The 11,633-nt window shown below is 25.1% G+C and overlaps 1 protein-coding gene across 1 annotated transcript; it reads left to right on the forward strand.

The window, feature by feature from the left end:
• On the forward strand, positions 1 to 3,701 carry LOC122853902 (RUS family member 1-like). The gene is given in 8 exon segments (XM_044154309.1): positions 1 to 166; positions 1,939 to 2,099; positions 2,161 to 2,321; positions 2,396 to 2,591; positions 2,653 to 2,689; positions 2,692 to 2,758; positions 2,844 to 2,869; positions 3,640 to 3,701. Coding segments are annotated over 8 exon segments (876 nt in total).
• Positions 3,702 to 11,633: the final 7,932 nt, after the last annotated feature.

Below are 11,633 nucleotides of genomic sequence, written 5' to 3' on the forward strand. Positions count from 1 at the left end.
ATGATAACTGAAATTTGGAAAAAAAATCCAAATCGTTTTAAAGAAAGTATTGCTGAAATTTGTTGGTCATTGGAAAAACCAATGATGTTTAAATTAGAAGCGGTTACTCTTGTCACATCTGTTATTGATGATACTGATGGAATGATTAAACTACGTCCAGAAATTTGTAAAGGCTTTGAAAAATATTGCAACAAATTTATTGACAGACGTCAATATGAAGTTGTTGATCTTTATATGAAAAATATACTTCAAAATGATGAAGAAAGAAAATTATTTAAAGCATTATTAGTAATGCCATTATTACTATCAAACGGTATAATGCCATTATTACTATCAAACGGTATAATTCGTGATCGATTATTACTCTCCGAGCAGTTTGAAAACTTTAATAGATTTTTAAATTTGTGTTTTGATAATGATCATGTTCAAATAACACAATTTAAAAAAGATTTTACAGCTGGTATTGGTTTTAGTAATCTTTTATGTCGTGTGTTAAATATACATGAAACTTGTTTTGAATGGTTTATTCAAAAATTATTTTTAATTTTTGAATTCGATCATAGTTTTCAAGAACAATTGAAACAAAACCTCGTAAAAAGTCATCGTTTCGAAGTATGTCTTACAAGATATATCAATAAAAATCCAAATCATTTAAATTATATATTGACTTTCTTTCAATTTTCATCTGAAGAAATTATTGAAATTAAAAAAACATTTAAATAAATGTTATTCTTATATCTATATTCATGAACAAAAATATAAAGTTGTTGTGAAGGGAAAGCAAATCATGTCAAGAATATTCTTGATTATATATATTGATAATATTATTATTACATTCTAGATCTCATAAAAAAATTTCATTCGGAAGCACATTTTAAATATATTTTCGAAAACATCCAATACATTATATATTTCGAATTGAATTTTTTTCTAATTTCCATCTGAATAAATTATTGAAATTTAAAGCAAACAACAGTTTATTTTTTTTTTTTTTTTACCTTTACCTTTACCTTCGGTACAAATATCAAATCGTACTAAAACTATTTCATAAATTGTATATTATATATTTATAAAAAAATGATTTTTTTAACAAACATTTGAAATATTTTTTAATTATTCCAATGTTAAAATATTATTTAATCATGAGATTCGATTCATTCAGGATTATCATCGTTTAAAATTATAAAAAAGTAGTGTCACTTGTTTATATTTATAGAAAAAAAAAAACAACTTTATGATATCAAATTAGAACTTTAGAAGTTTAGAACTATTAGAACTTAGATAATAATAATGCATAATAATAATCCTTTATCAACTTTACTCATTATATAGTGCGCAGTGTCATGCGTAGAAAAAGATAATTTTAACAGGTAAATTTCATCAATTAAAAAATACCAAATCAAAGACATTAGTATATAATATATTTAATATATTTAGCATCACTTTTTTCTAATTATCATCTCCAATTAAACACTTACTTTATTGATTTATTGCAATTTATTGTGTTTTTCGACGTTTATGTATTAAGCAGTGTAAAGTATCGTTTATATCATACGATTTGTAAAGGCGCCTTAAAGCAATGTTGTAATTTGTAAACCAGACAGGCTTCCAGTTACCACGTGTTGTGCCAACTGCCAAACCATATGATTCACATGATGTTATTGTTTTGAAATAACAAAAACAATAACAATAAAATATCTTTGATCTAAATATCTAAGCACCTGTAGCTCTAAACTGTTCTTCAATAAATGTCTCGTTGTTAATTAAATTAATAACGAAATGCGAGCACTACAAAAAAGTTTGATCAACAATCATTTTTTCAAGAAATATATTCTGACAGTAAACAAGAAAATGTTATATTTAAATCAGGTAACATATTTTTTATTAATAATGATATTGTTGTTTAACTAATAACACTGTGTTTTAAATTTTTCCCAGACAAAAAAATAGTATCTGAATCATCACACACATCAATATGGAATACTCTGGCTTACATTCACAATATCAAATCAACACTTAAAGACATATTTTTACCTGAAGGATTTCCACACAGTGTTCATCCTGACTATGTTGCCTATCAAATATGGGACACAGTACAGGTAAATTTATAACACTCAATTGTCCTTCAAATGAATCATAGTAAAATTAATTTAAATACAGGCATTTGCAAGTACAATACTTGGAAATTTAACGACTTATTCAATACTGGAATGTGTTGGTGTTGGTAACACAAATAAAACTCCATTAGCAGCAACAATAGCATGGATATTAAAAGATGGTACTGGAATGATTGGACGTATTGTGTTTTCTTGGCAAACTGGGTAAACCAAGTAAATTATTTTAAATCAACATCTTGTCATTTATAATTTACAATTTTAAATTTATATTTTTGCAGTACTCAACTTGATTGACAATGCAAGAAATGGAGACTATTTGCTGATGTATTAAATGATCTTGCAATGGGACTTGAATTAATGTTACTTTATTATGCTACATCTTACACAACAATTATACTTTGTCTATCAACAAGTATGAAAGCAGTTGTATCTGTAGCTGGTGGAGCCACACGAGCTGCTCTTACTCAACATCAGGTACTTTATTTGTTAAATAAAACAATTATTTATTCATAAAATTATATATTTTTGTTTATAGGCTCTTAATAGTAATATTTGCAACGTCTCAGCAAAAGATGGAAGACACTTGTCAACTTGGTTGCTTCAACTTTTGGTATTTTTCTACTTTCTGTGGTTCCTTCAACGTAAGCATAAAATTACTATTTAATAACATCTAGAGGTACAATATATTATCAATATAATTATAATATTTGTTGTCTTTTCTTTTAGGTATTTTATGTTTTTATATACATCTTGTTTGTTATTTCCATAACTATGCAAATTATTCAGCTATTAGAGCGTTGAGATTGAATTCATTCAATGAAGATCGTCTTGCATTGTCACATGATCGTTACATTAATGAATCATACTTAGCAAAAAAGAATCTCTATTTTTTGGCGGACAATTAAGTAAATTTATAAATTTATTTTTTCTAGTTTGAAATAATTTTATTTGCATATAAATTTACATTTTTATTTGAATTTTTTCTAGCAAAACAAATGTGTGGATTTGAAATTTCAATTGGAGCATCTTTAGCAAGTATTTTTAAAAATGAAAAAAGCAATTATTTGGAAAGTGAATATTTTGAAGAGATTGTCTATCGTTTTCGTGATGAAAAATATTTAATTTATCCAGTTATTGAAGATAAAAAAATTTATATTGCTTTGAAGAAAGATGCTCAATATTTGGATATTTTAAAGGCATTTTTTATTTCGTATTATTACGGATTAATAATAAGTGCACAATTGGGAAATGAAAAAATGATTTATAAGTTAATTGTCAACAAACTTGGCCCTCGTACGATAACATATAATCAGATGAGTGACAAAAAATACTGGGCAACTGGTAACAAAAATAATTTGGCATTGCAGACAATGAAGCATTTTGATAGTATAATAAATAAAGACTTTGAATCGTTGTATGAATTGTTACAAAAAAGTAGTAAGTGGTTGTAATTAGTAAATGTTTTTAGATTTAAAAATTGATAATGTAAAATTATTAGTTTAAAATCACATATTTTTTTCAGATTGGAAACATGAAGTTAATCATTTACCTGTTGCTGGCTGGAGAGCCAACTGGCAAACTTAAAAGTTGCTTGAAATATTCCAAATCAATATGTTTGTTTGAATCTGAGTGCGTTTATATCCAGAAAAACAATAGACATGAAAAAAGGACCAGGTTTTTACTTTTTTAAATGATTAAATTAACAACCAATGACCAAATAATTAACATCAATGTTGAAAAAATAAATTAAAGAATTTAACATACGAAAATCAGTTAATGTTTTTATGCATGTTTCAATTAATTTTTTGTGAATTTTATTTTTGAGGAAATATTTTGTGTATTGTTGAAATTTTATCAAGGTGTATTTCCAATTTTCATATAGGTATAAATATACATATGTCAACATCGTGATTGTATAAATGTCCAACCAGTCCAACGCAGTCCAAGTCCAACGCCACTTTATGGATGATGGCGTGATGCCCATCTCTGTTTGATTTTATGTCATTCTCTTTCTCTCTCTTTTTTTTTATAAATATCAATCGCAAAATAATATTTATTTAAGTGACACACTGACACACATCAACACATGTGAAACCCAGTGATTGTTTAAGGTTATAATGATACTTTCTTTTTGTATATTGTTTTAAATTAACATAAACAAGAAATCCATCATGGATATAAAATTTAAACTAGATACAAATTTACAACAAATAGCATCAATTCAAGTAGCTGCAAATATATGGCTAGGTCGTCCAATGATTACTAGAATATGTAATTTTGTCACAAAGAATAAAATCGAATTGAAGTTTCTTCCTTACAGTATATTCCAGAGGAAAATGAGAAAATGGCTTATCGATATATGTGACCAAGTTGATTCAATGAATTTACCCGATGCAATAAAAAATGATTTACTGTACGTTATGAAACCAGTTGGAGAAAATTTATTGGATTATCTTGGACGTACATCTACAAAATGGAATGGTTTATTTGAAGATCAGTCATTTCCTGGACTTGACGTTTTTTGTAAATACATTGAATTTGATTGTTTTGGAAGAGTAGATGAAGTAAAAACATTTTTAAATATTTACAATATTAGTAAAAAAAATGTTAGTATACCAGGTATGATACCATTCTTGTTTCTTGAAGCATGTACATATTGCCTTGAGGATGTTATCCACAGTATATGGAACAAATATTCAGACTATGAGAAAAGCGTAATTAAACTCAATCTTGAATACAGATTCTATGACATTCATGAAGAAGATCGGAAATTTATTCAGCGATACTGGATGCAATTCATTGATCCAGGGAATCAGTCAATAGTACCATATAAAATCACCGAAATAGATGCACTTAGATACAGTGTTAAAAAAGCCAACAATGTAGGTGTTAAATATTTCATCAACAAACTCAGTCAAGATGATAAAAATAAGATAATTGTACCACTTGCTGGAGATCTATTAAAAGATCGAGACATGAGATATAGGGGTCATTCTATAAATCCAAACCAACACACTTGTAATTTATTTAATTCTCTCTTGGCGCATATGACAGAAGACAACAAAAATAAATTTTTCATTTCAAATAAAGAAATATTAATTTCACTATTGACTAAAGAATGGCCCTGGAAATATTTGCTATTGGATTTGGATTATTTTGATAAAGAAACACATGATCGGTTTTTAAAAATAATTATAGAAGCAATTGTTAATGATTGCAATTTTTATACAAAAATTGTTTTTACTGATCTGTGGATGATATCTGAAATTTGGAAAAAAAATCCAAATCATCTTGAAGAAAGTGTTGCTGAATTTTGTTGGTCAATGAAATTACGAAAGTTTTTTAAACTACAAGCCGTTGTTCTTGTTACATCTGTTATTGAAGATACTGATGGAGTAAATAAACTACGTCCAAAACTTTGTAAAGGCTTCGAAAAGCATCGCGACTCATTAATTGACGACCAAAAATATGATGTTGTTAATCTTTATCTGAAAAATGTACTTCAAAATGATGAAGAAAGGAAATTATATAAAGAATTATTACAATCAAAAGAAGTTTGTTATACATTATTAATCTTCAAGCAGTTTAAAGACTTTAATAAAGTTTTAAATTGGCGTTTTGATAATGATCATGTTCAAATAACACAATTTAAAAAATATTTTACAGATGACATTGTTATTATTGCAATTTTGTGTCGTATGTTAGGAATATATGGAACTCGTTTTGAAAAGCCTATTGGATCATTATTCTTAGTTCTTGATCTTGATCGTAGTTATCAAGAACAATTGAAACAAAAGCTCATCAGAAATTTTGATTTCAAAGCGTATCTTGAAAAATATATTGAAGAAGATCCAAAACATATCAATCAAATATTGTCTTATTTTCAATTTTCATCTGAAGAAATTGTTGAAATTAAAGAAACAATAAAATACAAAAAAAAAACACAACAATAATTTACCTTAATAATTTTTGTATTTTATTTTTTTTACTATTATTGACTCAGATATTTCTCTAATTAATAGATATAATAATGTTTTTTTTTTTTACTAAGAAATACTATGTATGCCATAAATATTTGTGTTCATGTTATATTAAATAAAAAAAAATTTTGTTAAATTTTTATTAATAAAATGTTTGTGTTTATAAGCATTTATTGATCTTGCAATGGGACTTGATATATTGAGTTAAAGTTTACTATGCTACAATTACACTTTGTATATCTACAAATATAAAAGCATTTGTATCTGTAACTGCGGTGGAGCTGTTCTGACTCAACATATCAGGCAATTCTTTTGTTAAATAATAGATTTTTAACCATTAGATTGTCAATTATCATATAATATGTATTTTAATGTGTACTAACAAATTAAAATTAAAGTTTGTTTTTTTCGTTACCTTTGTACAAATTGTACTATGTATAACAAAAATAATTTGGCAATGCAGACAATGAAGCATTTTGATAGTATATTAAATAAAGACTTTGAATAATTATTGTGGTAAGTAGTTGTAATTAGTAAATGTTTTTAGATTCAAAAATTGATAAATAATGTAAATAATTACATATTTTTTAGATGAAGTTAATTGTTCATTTACTTGTTGCTGGCTGGAGAACCAACTGGCAAACTTGAAATTGCTTGAATTATTCAAAATCTATATGTTGGATTGAATCTGAGTGCATTCATATCCACAAAAAACCAAATGACAAATAATTGAATAAATAATTAATATTAATGTTGAAAAAAAAGTTGAAGAATTTAATAAACGAAAATTAATTAATTATTTTGCGTAAGTTTGAAATAATTTTTTGTGAATTAGTTTTTTAGTATTACATATTTTTGAATTTTATTAAAGTGTATTTCCAATTTTTTCCAGTTTTATATATATATCGCAATTCGCAATTATCGTGATTTATCGTTGTTTATCGACTTATCGTATTGTATAAAATATAAATGTTCAACGCCACTTATTATGGCTGATGCATATCTGATTCATGATTGAGAACTCTGGAGAACTCTAGGCTAGTCTTCATGATCATTGCTAATTGCAAAACAATATACATATATTGAAGTGACACACGTGTGAAAAACCCAGTGATTTCTTGAGGTTATAATAATAATTTCTTTTTATAAATTGTTTTAAATTAACAAACAAAAAAATCATCATGGATATAAAATTTAAACTAGACACAAATTTACAACAAATGGCATCAATTCGAGTAGCTGCAAATATATGGCTAAGTGGTCCAATGATTACTAGAATAAGTAATTTTGTCACAAGGAATTACATCGAATTGAAGACTGTCGTTGATAATAAAATCAAGATAAAAATAAGAGAATGGCTTATCGATATATTTAAACAAGTTGATTCAATGAAATTACCTGATGCAATAAAAAAGGATTTACTGTACGTTATGAAACCAGTTGGAGAAAATTTATTGGATTATCTTGGACGTATAAATATAAGATGGAATGGTGTTTTCAAAGCTAAGTCATTTCCTGGACTTGACGTTTATTGTAAATACATTGAATTTGATTGTATTGGAAGAGTAGATGAAGTAAAAACTTTTTTAAATATTTACAATAGTAAAAAAAAAGTTAGTTTACCATTCTTGTTTCTTGAAGCATGTACATATTGCCTTGAGGATGTCATCCATAGTACATGGAACAAATGTTCAGAACAAGCAAAATTCAATATTCAACGGTCACTTTCTATTAGTCTTGGTTCTCGTGAAAATAATAAGCATAAAATTGTGCAATATTGGATGCAATTCGTTGATAAAACTAACTTAAAATTACCAATATTACTAAATCAAATCAATAAATTGGATGCATTTCAAAACTGTGTTTATAAAGGCAACAATGCAGCTGTTAAATATTTCATAAACAAACTCAGTCAAGATGATAAAAATTTGATAATTTTACCATTTGCTCAAGAACTATTGCAACAAGGAATCTGGAGGTATGATTCCTCGAAATCCAATTCAAATTTTAAACAGCACACTTGTAATTTATTTATTCTTGTGCCACATTTAAGAAAACGACAAAAATATATTCTTCATTGCATATAAAAAAAAAATAATTCAACTATTGATTAAAGAATGGCCTTGGAAATATTTACTATTGGATTTGGATTATTTTGATAAAGAAACATATGATTGGTTAATTAAAACCATTGTAGAAACAATTGTTGATGATTTTCATTTTTATAAAAAAATTGTTTATACTGATCTGTGGATGATATCTGAAATTTGGAAAATAAATCCAAATCGTTTTAAAGAAAGTATTGTTGAAATTTGTTGGTCATTGGAAAAACCAATGATGTTTAAATTAGAAGCGGTTACTCTTGTTACATCTGTTATTGATGATACTGCTGGAATGATTAAACTACGTCCAGAAATTTGTAAAGGCTTTGAAAAATATTGCAATTTAGACAGACGTCAATATGAAGTTGTTGATCTTTATCTGAAAAATATACTTCAAAGTGAAGAAGAAAGAAAATCATATAAAGCATTATTACAATCAAAAAATATTTGTGCTCGATTATTACTCTTCAAGCACTTTGATGACTTTGATAGATTTTTAAATTGGCATTTTGATAATGATCATGTTCAAATAACACAATTTAAAAAAAATTTCACAACTGATATTGTTTTTATTACACTTTTATGTCGTGTGTTAAAAAAACATGAAACTGATTTTGAAGTGCCTATTGGAATATTATTTTTATTTCTTGGATTTGATCGTAGTTATCAAGAACAATTTAAACAAAGGCTCATAAAAAATTTTAATTTCAAAGCACATCTTGAACAATATATTAAAAAAGATCCAAGACAATTCAATAATATATTGACTTTCTTTCAATTTTCATCTGAAGAAATTGTTGAAATTAAAAAAACATTTAAATAATTTTACAACAATTTACCTTAATAATTTTTTTATTTTTTTTTTTTTACTATTATTATCTTTCAAGTATTTTTGTAATTAATATTTAATAGATATAATAATGTTATTTTTGTACTAAAAATTACTTCGTATTACATAAATATTTTTTTATAAATCAAAATAAAAAAAATATATTTATCTATATTTATGTGATATTAAATATCTAAATCTTTAAAAAAATAAAAAATAATATTGTCTGTGTTTATAAACAGCAATATAGACATTTTTTTAATTTTGTTGATTTAGAAAAGTATGGTTGTAATAATTTAATATATGTTTTCATTTCAATATACTTACTCAATCAATTTATTTTTATTTAGTTGTTATTCTTTGTTTGATAATAATAAAAAATAGTATATTGATAAAAATTTATTTTTTAATATCTTGTTTTTATTTTTACAATAGATTTAGAAAAAAATTGAGTAATAAAAAAAATACATGAAACTCAAAGAAAAAACTCAATTCAAAAATTTAAAAAAACTTTCACAGATTAATCAATAAAGCCAACAACATTTATGAATTCTTTTTGTTCTTTTAAATTTTTTAAATCACCATTATGGTCACTTGGTAAATTATCCATGTGTATCAATAAAAAATATGCCATAATAATAAACAAACAACAAGTGACACGTATTTTGGATCAATTAAATTTTCTGATATTGATTTTTGCATTGATACAAGATACAGTACTTAGACCAGATGTACATACAAGTATGGACAAGATCCAAGTTGACTATTTATAAAAATAGTCAGGCCTCTTCTTGGCTTAAATGATGATAAATCTTTTTTCGTTGGAATTCTATCTGGACGATAAATACTTTTTAATATTTCAATAGTTGTGATTTTCAATGCTAATAAATATTTATATTTTGATTATTAAATTTAATTTGGAAAAAATTTCGCAACTAAAAAAAGGAGAAGGTTTTTTAAAAAATCAGACTAATGATAAAAATGTATTTTTCAATATTTTTTTTATTACAATAGGTTGTAGATAAAAATTAAGTAAGTTATTTCAAAATGTTAATACAATATACAATGTATAAAATCAAAATTTTTTTTTTTTTAAACAAAACAACACCAATGAATATTTTTTATTTCATGACAACAACAATTGCTCAAGAACACCTACAAAAATTTCAGGATATTTTTTTTTTTGAACTTGAAATGTTTTGTTTGACATAACAGCTCGTAGATTTTTTTTCATAAATTCTAAACATTTTTCATGCAGTTTTAAGATTATATCTATCAGAACAAATAAGTATACTTCCAACATTATCAAAGTTTATCGTTTTGCCAGTTACATCTTCACAAATGGTTTTTAAACAATCAACTTGATATTTTTCAGCAACAGCAAGTAGTTCCATTGGGATTTTGTCAATATTTGGTGATTCACCAGTATAAATATAATGTAAAAATTCTTCAAAAACATCCTCATCAATATCTTCAATGACAACTTCATCTTTTTCATTTTCTTTCAATTCTTCATGATTAAACATTGCAGCAAAAACAGAACTGCGTGCTCCAAGAATGCTTTTGATATTATACATACGTCAATAATTATTAGTTATTAATTTATTATAATAGTAATTTATTACATAATAACTATTTAATTCAGTTTTAAATTTCGATCGTATGCAAAATCGAAAGAAAAACATTCTTTTAGAGTTGAAATTATTACAAATAAACCGGGCAATCGACACTGAGGGTGCTTTAAAAAAGAAATATCAAGGATTAAAAATTAAAGGATTAATTGTTGTTCAACGTCACTTGTGTAAAACTCCTTCAACAATAAAAAAAACTAAATTATAATTTTATATTCAGGAAAAAAAATTAACACAAAATATATTCATATTATATTAATTATTTATTGTTAAAAATAAAAATTATATTTTTTTTAAAAATATTTTATATTCAATTTTTTTATTGAATGCATGTTTACTATGTAAAATATACAAACTTTGCAAATTAACTGTCGCAAAAAAAAAAAAAAAAAAAAAAAAACTGAATAGGTTTATTTAACTGTAGAAAATTATTATAACTTTTAAGATGAAAATATTTTTAATAAGAATGAACGAGTAACTAAGGTAAAAAAAATTTTTCTCAGTTACATGAAAATTTTTATGACCTTTATGTTCATTCTTTTTTTTTTTGTTTTTTTTTTTAATAATAGTACTTGAATGTATTATATTTTATTGTCTAGGAATGATTGAACAAAAATGCCAGTTCAATTATTAAATGAGTTATTCTCTCAGTGATTTAAGAATCTGTTTATTTTCAATGATTATTTTTCCAATACGTTGTCGTGTAGCTGATGATTATCTGTTTCAATTTGAGCTTTGATAATTTAATGGGATGGCAGCTAGGCAAACTAATATATTTTTAAATATTTTAATTTGTTCATCAACAGCAGCAGTTGTGATGATACATCAAGAACACCAATAATAAACACTAGATTTCTATGTTTAAATTCAGTTGTACGTCGTTTAGTTGGTACTCCATTATTGTCATCATCATAATCATCATTGTTGTTATTTATTCCATTGTAATCATCATCATCATTATAATATTATCACAT

This window comes from Aphidius gifuensis, linkage group LG4, assembly GCF_014905175.1.
Source record: "Aphidius gifuensis isolate YNYX2018 linkage group LG4, ASM1490517v1, whole genome shotgun sequence".
Taxonomy (NCBI): Eukaryota; Metazoa; Arthropoda; class Insecta; order Hymenoptera; family Braconidae; genus Aphidius; species Aphidius gifuensis.